We start from the raw sequence: 15,312 nt of genomic DNA, 5'->3' as shown, positions 1-15,312 counted from the left end.
GTATACGATGAGTTAATATTGTAACTAGTGAGAACTACTGTCAAAAAGGTGAGTACTCTACCAATGGACCGGTGACATCTTTACCCCCATGACAACACTGAATAAAACAAGTGTTTACTCTCAACTCTCATCTTTCTTTTTTTTTGTATTCGTTGTGTATAGTATTAATTCCTTATTATTGCTATTGCTGAGACTATAATGACCTGGTCCAATTGTTAACTAACTTTAGTTTAAACCGATTAGGATAAAGCCTACGCTGGGTCAGCCTTAGAGCCCTGGGGGACTGCCGCTGAGAGGGGCCGGGGTCCCCAGCAGAAGGACCACCCATCAACAGGGGGTCAAGCCTCTGATCCATACCTCACAGGCTGATAGCTAAGGACCTTTCAATCATCAGCCATATCTTTCTTAGCCATGTATTAGCCGTGCGATAAATCAAATGGCTTATTAGCGGTTAGATGCAGTTTTTGAAAGAGTATGACAGAATTTATAGAGCAGTCTTCACTACGTGAAGACTCACACTAAGTTTTAAGTTGCACTTGTAGAAACGAGAATACCTCTCTGCCTTGCAAAGCAGACAGGCTCTGAGTCGCACTTCCTGATTGTTTGTGGACCTGTATGCTCTCCATATAGGTCTCTATTCAGAGAGCATAGGTCTGTATGCCTGTATGCTCTCTGAATAGACCTATGTGCTCTATTAAGAGAGCATAGGTCCTGTATAGGTCTCTATTCAGAGAGCATAGGTCTGTATGCCTGTATGCTCTCTGAATAGACCTATGTGCTCTATTAAGAGAGCATAGGTCCTGTTTAGGTCTCTATTCAGAGAGCATAGGTCTGTATGCCTGTATGCTCTCTGAATAGACCTATGTGCTCTATTAAGAGAGCATAGGTCCTGTATAGGACTCTATTCAGAGAGCATAGGTCTGTATGACTGTATGCTCTCTGAATAGACCTATGCGCTCTATTAAGAGAGCATAGGTCCTGTATAGGTCTATATACAGAGAGAGTAGGTCCTGTATAGGTCTCTATATGGAGAGCCCCTGGATACTAAGAACTATCACGTTGTATTTCTACATAATACACTCCCTTAAAATACATCAAAAACACGTTTCTTGTGTGAATGACTGCCCTCGCCTGCCTCTTGGTTGCCCGATGTTAACTACGCGCTGGCAAGCTTCAGCATCTGCCCTCTCTTTGGCGTACGTCCAGTCACCCAAAGTTAAGTCAGAAAAGTTACATTCGCCGAAATGCTAGTTGTTTGCATCCCTGCTCTGTGTGTGTGTGTGTGTGTGTGTGTGTGTGTTTTGGTGACAAAGACATTGAGACTGCCAACCTTTTCTATTTCTGCGTCGTGAAAAGGGAAGCGGCTGACGACCAGCTTGTACTCCTCCTCCGTCTCCACGGGGATGGGGCTGTAGTTGTCCAGCTCGAAGATCTCTCTGAGGGGGACCGACCATGTACACAGGGGAGACGCTTAGAGCAGAACGAGGGTTCAACCGGGACTCTTGGCTTCTATCTATAGTACTAAGTTGTGTAGCCTCTTATCCTAGCTATCTCTGTTGTAGACGGGGAATGGGTTACTAACCCCAGAGATTGTTAGTGCTTGCCACTTGTTTCTATGAACATCCTGACTGTACAGAAAGCAATATATTGTTGTTTCTCTTTATTCTGACAAATGTACAAAGCGACTTACAAATTGTAAGTCGCTTCGGATAAAAGCGTCTGCTAGATGCCCTAAATGTCAAATGTTAATGTATTGTGTAGACACACACACATTTATATAACTGTATTAATGTCCACATGTATAAACAGGACATAAATATGAGAAGACATGAACAAACTCAATAACCCAGTAGTATGTACAGGGAAACCTCCTGACCCCGCCCAACCTCCCCCAGAACTCACCGGAACACCAGGGACCACTTCTTCAGCAGGGTCTCGTTGTACTGGTCTCTGATCTCAAACAGCAGGTCGAAGAGGCGGTTCACAGGGAAGCCGTACCCCTGGAAACACACAGCTTTCATTGTAATGTGTTGTAGCGCATCTTTATGAGCTGCAGCCACCTTGGACTTGGTTTGTACTCTATACATTCATATTGCTGCCTTGATCACCTGCAGAGTGTCTGCAAAGATCACGATGAGGTTCTTCAGCTCCAGCACCAGGTCTGGGTCGTCACAGTAGGACTGGAGAGAAAATCTGTGTTAATACCATTCATCTAGCTTCATTACAGTTCAGTAGGACTGGAGAGAAAACCAGTGTTAATACCATTCATCTAGCTTCATCACAGTTCAGTAGGACTGGAGAGAAAACCAGTGTTAATACCATTCATCTAGCTTCATCACAGTTCAGTAGGACTGGAGAGAAAACCAGTGTTAATACCATTCATCTAGCTTCATCACAGTTCAGTAGGACTGGAGAGAAACCCAGTGTTAACACCATTCATCTAGCTTCATAAGGCAGTGTCACACACACACACACACACACACACACACACACACACACACACACACACACACAAACACAACCTCCCCCCCCCCGCCCCCCCCTAGGTGAAAGGGGTTTAGCGGGGTCTGAGTGCCTGTGGCCCTGCAGAGCAGTGAGGGGATAAGCCCTATTATGCTTTGCTTTGTCATTAAGATGGCAACGGCTTCTCCTCACACCATGGACCCACTGCCGGAGCTCGGGTTGAGCAATGGGCCTAGCATTCTTACTATTTTGTATAGCAGTGTGCCTAGCATTCTTACTATGTTCTAAAATAGCAATGTTACATTGCTATTTTCATATTTAGCATATCCATATTTGTAATTATAGAATTAGGTGAGTGCTGCGTGCAGTGCTCAACTATTGCTCTTCTTAGGCTTTCTTTCTTTCTTTCTTTCTTTTTTATTCTCTACACATTTTGAGACCCTACTCCTTCCAAGATTTGTCATCTAGAGACTCCATTCCACTTTTAAAATGTTCATATTAGCTTGGAATTGCCTGCTACCATTCTTTTTTTTCTTTTTTTTAGGTGTTCTATTTTTAAAACATTATTTTGTACAATGGAGGTCAATGGTTAATGGTTTAAATATGATTGTTATATTGGGCTTTTGTCTGTGGGGACCCCGGTTTATATGGCTAGAGACAAGGTGCTTGCTAAATATCCGGTGTACTTCCGGTAGAAGCTAAATAGTAACAATGCATCAATTCTCGTCATGGTATCGAGAAAAGATCAGCTATTCTATATTTTAACTCAAATGTATTCAAATTGTATTTCCAACAATTTAACATCTTTTTAAATTATTTGCATGTTTACATTGGTTACTCCATTTAAACTTTTGAACTCACTGGATGGCTTAAATCCAGTGAAAAGATTTGAACAATTCAACATTTCTTTACGTCTTAAACAATGTGGCTTTACTAAAATATATTTTCAAACTCACTTTGCCCTACAGCACGCACCGCATTTTCTGCAGGAAACACATTTTGTAGTTTAATTATTTGTTCAGTTGTTTGCTTTCTGCATGCATTAGTTGTTGTAACCCTGACTCAGGTCCTGGTTCTGGGAGCATCATGGTGCTCAGGGGAGATGTGCTACACAAACAGAGGAGTGATGGGGGTTCTCTAGGGAGCTGGTGGACACTGACAGGGCTAGGAGCTGAGGTCAACTGGGAGGTTGAGGCCGGGCCTTTGTGAAACACCTTACCCCAGGCTGTGCAACTGTCTGGGGGCTGTTAGCATAATCCCTGGTCTGATTAACAACTGACTGGAGCCCAGTGGTGAGGAATATGCAGGCTTAATCTGCTGTTATTGTTGCAATCTGTCCCTCATTAAGACCCACTGACCTTTTGCTTGTCCTCAATGTGTGCCGAGTGTGTGTGTGTGTGTGTGTGTGTGTGTGTGAATGTGTGTGTGTGTGTGTGTGTGTGTGTGTGTGTGTGAGCTCTGAATGTGTTCTCCTTGCTAACTGTTCCTGTGAATGGAGGATGGTTACCATAGGCTAAACAGAGGCTCACCAGAGCCCCATTATCTTAATGAACTGTGAGCAGTCTCTCTGCCATTTGCATTCAATCACATCTAGTACGACTACAGCCTTCAGCTGTAATCGTACTAGAGGTTTGTTTTCCATGTCTTCGTAGTGTGATGTTCTTCGGTGGTGGTCAGGAGCCAGGGCTGGACTGGGCTGAATCACCACCCTGCGTATATTACCTTCCCCTGACGTGACGCCCTGGGGGTCCTGAATACCACATATACCATCCATCATTACATATTAGTTACTTTGAACGATTTAAGTGGTGTTTTTTTATTGACCTATTCTACTGTTATCAAAGTACTCTTCAAATCCTTGCTTGTGCTAAAGCGGGCATTGAGCTTATTGTTTTGCCATTGTCAAGGAAACACTAGTTGATTTAGATTTTACACTTGTGGTTCATGTTGGATTTGTAAAACATTGATTTGGTACTGTTCAAAACAACCAATTGACCAACCGGAATCAATGATTCCACAATGCTGTGGTGCACAGCAAGTCTCATCATAAAACATCCTTGTTAAATCTTCATCCTGATTGGTCTAGGTGTGCATCACTATTCAATAACGGAACACCTCTGCTGTATAACAACTCAAAATGAATAAACTTATCAGGGTTTATTCCTCACGCATTGATGGCCCATGCCCCTGCTGTAGCATGTGCGTGAGGGTGTGTGTAGGTCTGTTTACAGAGTGTGCTGTAGCATGTGTATGGGGGTATGTGTCAGGGCTGCTTACAGAGTGTATGCTGTAGGATGTGTATGGGGGTGTGTGTCAGGGCTGCTTACAGAGTGTATGCTGTAGGATGTGTATGGGGGTGTGTGTCAGGGCTGCTTACAGAGTGTATGCTGTAGGATGTGTATGGGGGTGTGTGTCAGGGCTGCTTACAGAGTGTGTTCGCAGCACAGCGATGATCTTTGACAGAGCCATGTTCCACAGCTCCTCTGTGAATGCCCGGGTCACCAGGCCCTGTGTGGCGTGGAGGATGTGGTCTTCAACCACGAAGAACCTGACACACACACGCACAGACAGACAGACAGACACCAGAGTGGGCCGGAGGTCAGACTAGAACTCTACTGAATGAATAAATGTAGAGATACATAGGAGCAGAGAACCAGCTTACCCCACTATCTGGTTAAAGTATCTCGTGTAGCCCTCCACCGTCTCATGCTGGAAACACACACACACACACACACACACACACACACACACACAAAGGTTTGGATCCAAATAACTCAAAAAGAGACAATAAAATAAACAAAAATGTACAACAATGAATTATATTTCAGGCCATACATTTTTTCTGATTTTGTTCAATCAATCAATCTTACAATTTTCAGTTTTAAATTTCAGTCTCAGTTTTAAATTTGCTGTACTAGAATTTATATTGCTCAACATAGCCCACAGTAGGGCTGGGAATCTCATGGCACCTCACGATTCGATTTGATTCCGATTATGAGGTCAACGATTCGATTCTAAAACGATTATCCATGCATCTCGATGCAACAATTCCTTTTGATGTAATTTCCATGCGTGATTTTCAAAAATATATATATACATCTAAGTTGGCTACTCAGAGTTTGCTAATCACTTCCTACTTTTGTGATGATCATTAAAGGCATCAACAGATGAATTAACTTATGTAATATTTTATTAGAGAAAAAGCTTTTGTCACAAATATTACTTTCTATGAACAATGCAATATGGAAGTATGTAAAAAAACAGGTTTCAGATTTCTTTTCTTTCTAATCTTTCTTTTCTATGTCATTAAAGAAAAAGCTGCTCTTGAATTAGAAGGAGTTCTTGTGTCTGGCTGTGAGTTTGCATGCATGCTATGTGTAGGCTGAATCGCAATCGTGTCAAGACAAATCAGATTGGCCAATACACACTGAAGATAAATTAAATAATTTTAAAATAACTAAAATTATCCCTCTCTGGCGAACAGAATGTTGCAGCAGGCGAACAAATAAAAAAATATATAAAAATAATTTGGATTATTAATTTATCTGCATCCAGACGGAATCATTCTAGAGAGAATCGCAATGCATCAAAGAATCGATTATTTTTCCCACCCCTAGCCCACAGTATTGGGCTATGTATGATGATGAATCAGAGCTGCATGTGACCCCACACCACAGAGACTCATATGGTAATGTTCCAAATGTGTGGTCAAGGCTGCTGGGATGGGACTGGTCCACCAGACCAGACCCCCAAACACAGCGTTCAGGACTGATGGAGGGGAGCCTGCACTCACCATGTTGGCCTGCGGCTGCAGAACCAGCCTGGCCTGTTTTTTCCTCTGTTTCCTGTAGTAGTTCTCAAAGGTTTCTCGGTCGCCCTGCCGACACAAGGAGGGGGTGTAGTGTTAAGGTGTGTGTTCTCATGCGGTGGACGATGAGCAGAGCATGTGTGTCACCAGAATAAGGTGTCCATAAAGAGCTGATGGTGCCCTAGAGTCTGGAGTGAACAATGAGACTGGGACCCACCAGGATGGTGTAGATGTGCAGACACCTGTAGACCGGGGAGAAGTCCACCAGGTCCTGTGCTGTAAGGACCTGCAGACGGACACATGAAACACAGACACCATCATCCTCCCTGGTGTCCCCTGCAGACACCTTATACCGTTATGGTCTGGTCCATCAGGGAAGTCTGGGACACAGGAAGCCCAACCAATCACGGATAGTAAACCCGAAAACAGAAACTCTACAGAAACAGACCCGTGGTGATACAAATTAGGATTTAAAATGTGTTTTACAATGATTGCTCAGCACGCCGAGACTAGTTATGGTGTGGCACTGGGAGTCCTTCAGAAGCTCTCGTCTGTACATCTCCTGATGACGATAAGCAGAGGGCTGCTAGACAGAGCACAGCTAATGATCTAATTATGTTTTATTAAGCACTGGTCATTATCACCTCTTTATTATGCTTTTTTAAGCACTGCTCATTATCTCCTCTTTATTGTGCTTTTTTAAGCACTGCTGATTATCTCCTCTTTATTATGCTTTATTAAGCACTGCTCATTATCTACTCTTTATTATGCTTTATTAAGCACTGCTGATTATCTCCTCTTTATTATGCTTTATTAAGCACTGCTCATTATCTACTCTTTATTGTACTTTATTAAGCACTGCTCATTATCTAATCTTTATTATGCTTTATTAAGCATTGCTCATTATCTACTCTTTATTATGCTTTATTAAGCACTGCTCATTATCTACTCTTTATTATGCTTTATTGCTTTTTATTATTGACCTGACTCCTCCCACCATCTTTCACCTAGACTGAAATACAACTAAAAAATGTAATTTTGTCTTGGAATCGCGCACTTAAAATATTTTACATATTGTATACTAAAATATTTTACATATTGTATACTAAAATATTAAACTTTAAAAATGAGATTTTGTAATGGAAGTCTTCCTGAAGACGTCAGTTATTTACTTAATAACTAAATTTTGTTTTTAAACATTCCATTTTGCTCTTTATACTTTTATACTTATACAATTGACCCAGATTTTCCGTATGTTTTGTACTTTAAGAATGAACCGGTTCCTGGTCTAGTGACTTCCATTAGCCCTGGAGAGCGTGTGAGGTCAACCTGCTCTAGCTAGTTTTAACTTCACATTTCCTCAACCGTGGAGTCTCAGAATGGATTCACCTAGCGACCAAGACCTCATTTAATTTACATTTCCTATTTAGGTGAGTGCTGGCTGCAGCACTCACCTATTGTTCTTCTTAGGCTTTATTCTTTTTTTCTTTCTTTCTTTTTTTTTATTCTCTACAAACTTTGGGACCTATCTCCTTCCACAATTCTTAATGTAGAGTCTCCCGTCCAATTTAAAAATGTCAAGATATGCTTGGAATCATGCGCTACCATTAACATTTATTAAATAGTTAAACTTTTTAAAATATTCTAATTTAAAATATTATTTTTTACAATGGAAGTCAATAGGAGGAAGGCGAAGCCAGCCGCCCATTCTGACACTTAAAAAAAAATATATACAGATAACAAATAAGCTTCCTAGCTCCACAACTGCCACTGTCAATCTGAGAAGCTACAGCTGGGCTGAATCAGGAGAACAAGCTGCTTCATGAAGCATGAGCACACAGAAAAACACCTCCACCTCCTCCTCCTCCACGACCACACAGACACACACCTCCTCCTCCTCCTCCACCAGACACACCCCCTCCTCCTCCTTCTCCACCATGACCGGACACACACCTCCTTCTCCTCCATGACCACACAGACACACACCTCCTCCTCGCCGTTCTCCTCCACCATGACCACAGACACACAACTCCTCCTCCTCCTTCACCATGAGCCCACAGACACACACCTCCTCCTCCTCCTCCACCATGTCGTCCAGTGCCTGCCCGTTGAGCGCCTCCTGGCCCCGCCCATTCAGGGTGAACAGGGGCCTGCTGTAGGGGCCCGCACTCGCCTGCCTGGCCACCGCACTGTTGAAGGTCCTGTGCTGCTGGGCCTGACACACACACACACACACACGCGCACACGCACGCACACACACACACACACACACATTGAAAGATGCCCCTCCATAGCAGAGACCATCTGAAGGTCTTCCTCTGCGGTGTTGGTCCTCCCATAGCGTCCTCCTGGACCTACCTGCTTCATGGCCGCCTCCCCGACCTTGTCAGAGTGTTTCCGGATACTCTCCAGGAAGTCCTTGAGGTCGGACATGGAAATCTCCTTGATCTGGTCTCTGAGCCGGGGCAGGTTCTCCGCCATGATCTGACAGAAGCGGTACTGGCCCACCCTGGGTCACATAATACATCTCTTCATAGGTTGAACTTCTCAAACAGAGCAGGCTGACTGTATCCATATGATAGAAGAATGGCTGTCCAGATGTTAGTGATCATACCTGGGGATATAGACATTCTCTAGCTGCTCCATGGTCTTTAATGCAGCATAGTATCTGAAGTGACACACGGACATGACAAATCCCATTCAGTTCATTCCATTTTGTTTTATTAGCGTAGCCCTTTATCACAGGTACAGTGTCAAAGGGCTTAACAGGCCGTATATTTATGACCCCCCCCTGACCCTTTCCCCCCAGAGGTTAAGACAAAACTCGGGGAGAGAGCCGGTCCTCTGGGGCAGAGAGCCGGTCTCTCTGCTGGGTAAGACGTCCGGCCCCCAGTCCCGCTGGTTCTCCACTAATGGCCTCACCTTTTCATCAGAACAATGAATCCTGGCCTTTAAAGATCTTTTCCTGGAATCAACCTCCTAACCTCACTGTTTTACTCACACAAAAAACAACAACTTAGGTTGGTGAATTGAGGCATTGTGGGCCTTTGAAACGGGGCACGCATCATCCCGGGTTCAGCCCCCGGTCAACGGCCACAACTCCCATCATTAAAACCATGGACAGCCAGTTGAGCTATCTAATTGGTCGGTCAATGAGTATAAAGCGAGCTGGATACACTTGAACAGAAGGTGGCTTCATGATGATCATACAGAGGTCTACAGCCACGCTCTCAGAGCCGGCCTCGCGGAGCACGCAGAGCGGCCATCACTTCCGTCGGCATATAGGCAGGGATATGGAACGGATATGAAGAAATATGCATTGTTAAAGAGGATGCACACGCACACACACGTATTCAAGCGCACACACACAAACAGACGCACACACACACACATGCAGGCGCACAAACACAAACACATGCAGGCACACAAACACAAACACACACATGCATGCAGGCCCCGCACACATACACACATACACGTCTTATGCCTTGGCGGTGAGCCTTGGGGGGGCCGTGGTAAGGGGCTCTGCCGTTAACAAGGGCACACTGAGGGTCAATTGTCCCCCCAGTGAATAGCCTGCTCCTTTATGGGGGCCCTGGTAGTCTGTGATGAACAAGGGAGGGTCATTAGTGTCCCGTCCTATGTGGACTTGTAGCCCATGATGACAGATCTATGTGTAAGTATGAGCCCAACAGCGTCGGTCGTGAACTCCACAGGGTCAGGGGGAAGTACAAGCGGCCCTACGAGGCAGTCAGGTGGGCTGAATGCTTTAGAGTGGACGACAAGATAACAAATATTTGATTTTAAATCAGATACACAGTATGTCAGGCTTTGGGTCAAAACATGTGAAAGAGAGAAACCAACATTAAGACTGATCAGTCTGACGCAGCGTAAACAACATGATGTGAAAGAGAAACCAACAGTAAGACTGATCAGTCTGACGCAGGGTAAACAACATGATGTGAAAGAGAAACTAACCGTAAGACTGATCAGTCTGACGTAAACAACAACATGTGAGAAAGAGAAACCAACAGTAAGACTGATCAGTCTGACCCAGTGTAAACAACAACATGTGAGAAAGAGAAACCAACAGTAAGACTGATAAGTCCGACGCAGGGTAAACAACATGATGTGAAAGAGAAACCAACCGTAAGACTGATCAGTCTGACGTAAACAACAACATGTGAGAAAGAGAAACCAACAGTGAGACTGATCAGTCTGACCCAGGGTAAACAACAACATGTGAGAAAGAGAAACCAACAGTAAGACTGATCAGTCTGATGCACGGTAAACAACAACATGTGAAGGGTACCTTTTAGTCTGCAGCTGCTCCTTTAGTTTACTGTACATTTCCAGAACTGTAAAATAAGAAAGCAGATATATCTGTTGCCGTAAGCTACAGCCAAAATCAATATTTAGAATTCATGTACATAGAGAAGGGACTTTACACATACTGCAGGACTCCGTGGGATTTTACCCACAATGCATCACACTGGTGAAGAAGCTAACGTGCAACAAGGAAACCGGTGGTTTAGTCTGGGCAATGGAGGGAAGGACTGGTGTGGCCAAACCGCTACCTTCAGCTCAAGGCAGCTGATGTACCGTCCAGAGACACAGAGACGGAGACATGTCTGCCAAATGACTTCCTCCTCCCTAACATACACGGCACAAAAAACATTACTCCGAGCACTTGTACTGCACTCGCACGCAGTATTTCTCTGGTCATGATAGATATAGTAAAGCCTATGAGGAAGAAACAATTCATTGAACGCGCATGTAAAGTGAAGCAGCACCAAACTGTAAACATGATATGATTGGCCACTGTATCCATGATATGATTGGCCATTGTATCCATGATATGATTGGATATTGCATCCCTAAACGTGATTGGTACCGATTGGTATCACATTTAGACGTTGATCCCTCTGATTCCTGAGATGCTGCAGTGGGAAGTCCTCATGAAGGGAGCTTGTGTCTATTAAGCTTTTACTATGATATATAAATACAGATATACAGCGACAGAACTGATTTACAAGACTTTTATTAGACTTAGACAATTGCTACCTCATCACTACACTTACCACCTACGTAACAGTCACTACAGTGTTTAAATGTCCTGGTATATGGATGGGTGCAGGGGCGTCTGATTGGTACTGCTTCACTTCCTGTACACTCAATGAATATATTCTACTTACAGGCTTTAGTATTGCTCTCACGAGTGCAGTACAAGGGCTCGCAAAAATATTTTTTTGTGCACGGATGCGTTAGTTGTGCAAACGCGCAAAGTCATTTTTGCTTGCGACTTTTGTCAGTGATGTGCCGCCCTAGACATAGAGGCTTCATCACTGCAACGTTCACAGGGTGCTCAGCACAAACTGACAATATCTTCTGTAGAATACTGACTGTTAAATACTTAGAGATTCTGAGGGATTATGCTAACTGTATTACTTGCACTGCCTTTGTGAACTCAAGATAACCGTTCACCCGTACGTCAAGGAGCCAGGTTTCCCCCCAGCGCTCAGGGCTCCTACCTGGGAGGCAGAGCTGCAGCCTCTCCACCGTGGTGGCCATGTTCCTCTGCTGGAGCCGACAGCAGACCACCTCCTCTGTGCGGGCTGTCACCTGTGGAACAGACACAACGCTCGTCTGTCCTGGAACAATAGGGACCAGTGCAGCAGAGGAAAGGGTGTCGGAAACAACAGAGACGAGGGGGAAAGCAAGAGGGCCACACAGGAGGCAGAACACACAACCATGCGTGGAGGGTAATTGCCCCCGTGAACAAACGAGGAAGAGGATAGTTGGGGGGCCTGGGATATTGTGTTTGTGTACCTCTTTTCCAGCCTCCTGTAATCTCCGATTAGTGTCCGTCACTTGGCCCTAAAGAAAGAAAAGCAGTCTTTTAATGAGATAGCTGACCTTTTAATCACTCTTGCTTTCATCAATGCTTCAATGACATGGCCTTAAATACAGCCCTTCAGTTTCATGAATATCAGAATAAAACTTCTTGTCCTGATGTTTCCCATTCCATAGGTGCATGGGACATCAATCAAATCATGTTCCCAATATTGCAGTTGCATGCAAGACAAGACCAAAATGTCTACATTTGTAAGACATGTAATAAGTAACATATAGTATGGGATAACGATTGACTTGAATTGTAACGTTACCCGCACATTTCTACTACTTCTTCTAAAAGGTCAGTCCAGGGTTTCCCACAGCATTGTACAGCTTAGGTGGCCACCTAAGCAACATACGCCTGCCGCCTTAAAAAAAACAACTTGGGGGCTTACAGCCTGCATGAAAATAAGCATCAATGGTCCACCTGTAAAAGACTGCAATTGCCAAAGGGTCCTTGAATTGTTCTTTTTAAAAGCGCAGAGAATAGCCTGTAGAGATTCTAGATGTCAGCTCTGCCGTAAACAATGACTTTGATCACTGTGATAGTGTTGAATAGGTCTTTGGTCTATCACCCTCCCTTATGTACCTCTACCTCCTGTCCCTCTACCTCCCCTCCCTTATGTACCTCTACCTCCCCTCCCTTATGTACCTCTACCTCCTGTCCCTTATGTCCCTCTACCTCCTGTCGCTCTACCTCCCCTCCCTTATGTCCCTTTACCTCCTGTCCCTTATGTCCCTCTACCTCCCCTCCCTTATGTACCTCTACCTCCTGTCCCTTATGTACCTCTACCTTCCCTCCCTTATGTACCTCTACCTCCCCTCCCTTATGTACCTCTACCTCCCCTCCCTTATGTCCCTCTACCTTCCCTCCCTTATGTCCCTCTACCTTCCCTCCCTTATGTCCCTCTACCTCCTGTCCCTTATGTCCCTCTACCTTCCCTCCCTTATGTACCTCTACCTCTTCTCCTTTATGTACCTCCCCTCCCTTATGTCCCTCTACCTCCCCTCCCTTATGTCCCTCTACCTCCCCTCCCTTATGTCCCTCTACCTCCCCTCCCTTATGTACCTCTACCTCCCCTCCCTTATGTCCCTCTACCTCCCCTCCCTTATGTCCCTCTACCTCCCCTCCCTTATGTACCTCTACCTCCTGTCGCTCTACCTCCCCTCCCTTATGTACCTCTACCTCCTATCCCTCTACCTCCCCTCCCTTATGTACCTCTACCTCCCCTCCCTTATGTCCCTCTACCTCCCCTCCCTTATGTACCACTACCTCCCCTCCCTTATGTACCTCTACCTCCTGTCGCTCTACCTCCCCTCCCTTATGTTCCTCTACCTCCTGTCCCTCTACCTCCCCTCCCTTATGTACCTCTACCTCCTGTGCCTTATGTCCCTCTACCTCCCCTCCCTTATGTACCTCTACTTCCCCTCCCTTATGTACCTCTACCTCCTGTAGCTCTACCTCCCCTCCCTTATGTCCCTCTACCTCCCCTCCCTTATGTACCTCTACCTCCCCTCCCTTATGTCCCTCTACCTCCCCTCCCTTATGTCCCTCTACCTCCCCTCCCTTATGTACCTCTACCTCCCCTCCCTTATGTACCTCTACCGCCTGTCGCTCTACCTCCTCTACCTCCTGTCGCTCTACCTCCCCTCCCTTATGTCCCTCTACCTCCCCTCCCTTATGTACCTCTACCTCCCCTCCCTTATGTCCCTCTTCCTCCCCTCCCTTATGTCCCTCTACCTCCCCTCCCTTATGTACCTCTACCTCCCCTCCCTTATTTCCCTCTTCCTCCTCTCCCTTATGTACCTCTACCTCTCCTCCCTTATGTACCTCCCCTCTATTATGTCTCTATTAGGCCTTATGTTCCTCTACCTCCTGTCGCTCTACCTCCCCTCCCTTATGTACCTCTACCTCCCCTCCCTTATGTCCCTCTACCTCCCCTCCCTTATGTACCTCTACCTCCCCTCCCTTATGTCCCTCTTCCTTCCCTCCCTTATGTCCCTCTACCTCCTGTCGCTCTACCTCCCCTCCCTTATGTACCTCTACCTCCCCTCCCTTATGTCCCTCTACCTCCCCTCCCTTATGTACCTCTACCTCCCCTCCCTTATTTTCTCTTCCTCCTCTCCCTTATGTACCTCTACCTCTCCTCCCTTATGTACCTCCCCTCTATTATGTCACTCTACCTTCCCTCCCTTATGTCCCTCTACCTCCCCTCCCTTATGTCCCTCTACCTCCTGTCCCTTATGTCCCTCTACCTTCCCTCCCTTATGTACCTCTACCTCTCCTCCTTTATGTACCTCCCCTCCCTTATGTCCCTCTACCTTCCCCCCTTATGTCCCTCTACCTCCTGTCCCTTATGTCCCTCTACCTTCCCTCCCTTATGTACCTCTACCTCTCCTCCCTTATGTACCTCCCCTCCCTTATGTCCCTCTACCTCCCCTCCCTTATGCCCCTCTACCTCCTGTCCCTTATGTCCCTCTACCTCCTCTCTTTTATGTGCCTCCTCCTCCCCTCCCTTATGTACTTCCCCGCCCTTATGTCCCTCTACCTTCCCTCCCTTATGTCCCTCTACCTCCCCTCCCTTATGTCCCTCTACCTCCTCTCCCTTATGTACCTCCTCCTCCCCTCCCTTATGTACCTCCCCTCCCTTATGTCCCTCTACCTCCCCTCCCTTATGTCCCTCTACCTTCCCTCCCTTATGTACCTCTACCTCCTCTCCCTCATGTACCTCCCCTCCCTTATGTACCTCTACCGTCCCTTACTTTCTCTCACTGTAGCTTTCCACCGAGCAACTACTCAGCCTTGTAATCAGCTCATTGTCCATGAGAGGGCAGGGACAATGCGGCCTATTTGGAGTCCCCAAGCCGTGAGGCCCTGAACTTGTGCTCAGTGCATGGGGCTCTTTATTCCGGCTAATGCCTTGTGACAGGCCCTTTCTCACAGATTCAGTGACAAACTTCTCGATTCTGGACGGGGATTTTTGAACTTGGTTCTTGTCAAACGTCTAAGAGCCATGACCCAATTGACCACTGGGCTTTCCGATGACAGCCCCTTTCAAAGGGAATACGCTCCACAAGTGGAGGGTAGAGAGAAGGGCAACCACAGGGCAGGACACGAGGCCCGGACAGAGCCGTCTATTGGCTGA

General features: G+C 45.8%; 1 protein-coding gene across 3 annotated transcripts in view; it reads right to left on the bottom strand.

Annotated features, from left to right (window-relative positions):
- Window positions 1-15,312, bottom strand: part of exoc6 (exocyst complex component 6) — a gene marked incomplete at its 5' end in the record, with an annotated part of 51,157 nt that overhangs the window by 19,062 nt on the left and 16,783 nt on the right. For all 3 annotated transcript variants that reach the window (XM_079756978.1, XM_079756979.1, XM_079756980.1), the window contains 13 exons: window positions 1,331-1,436; window positions 1,903-2,000; window positions 2,109-2,180; window positions 4,891-5,011; window positions 5,126-5,172; window positions 6,257-6,340; window positions 6,489-6,557; window positions 8,340-8,486; window positions 8,630-8,780; window positions 8,886-8,939; window positions 10,584-10,629; window positions 11,803-11,893; window positions 12,101-12,148. In XM_079756978.1, the coding sequence (XP_079613104.1) occupies window positions 1,331-1,436; window positions 1,903-2,000; window positions 2,109-2,180; window positions 4,891-5,011; window positions 5,126-5,172; window positions 6,257-6,340; window positions 6,489-6,557; window positions 8,340-8,486; window positions 8,630-8,780; window positions 8,886-8,939; window positions 10,584-10,629; window positions 11,803-11,893; window positions 12,101-12,148 (1,134 nt within the window). The remainder of the gene's footprint in view (window positions 1-1,330; window positions 1,437-1,902; window positions 2,001-2,108; window positions 2,181-4,890; window positions 5,012-5,125; window positions 5,173-6,256; window positions 6,341-6,488; window positions 6,558-8,339; window positions 8,487-8,629; window positions 8,781-8,885; window positions 8,940-10,583; window positions 10,630-11,802; window positions 11,894-12,100; window positions 12,149-15,312) is intronic.

Source organism: Pollachius pollachius (genome assembly GCF_949987615.1).
Source record: "Pollachius pollachius genome assembly, chromosome: 19".
NCBI classification, from domain to species: Eukaryota; Metazoa; Chordata; class Actinopteri; order Gadiformes; family Gadidae; genus Pollachius; species Pollachius pollachius.
The sequence above is the reverse complement of the archived record's forward strand: the minus strand, read 5'-3'. Positions and strand labels throughout refer to the sequence as shown.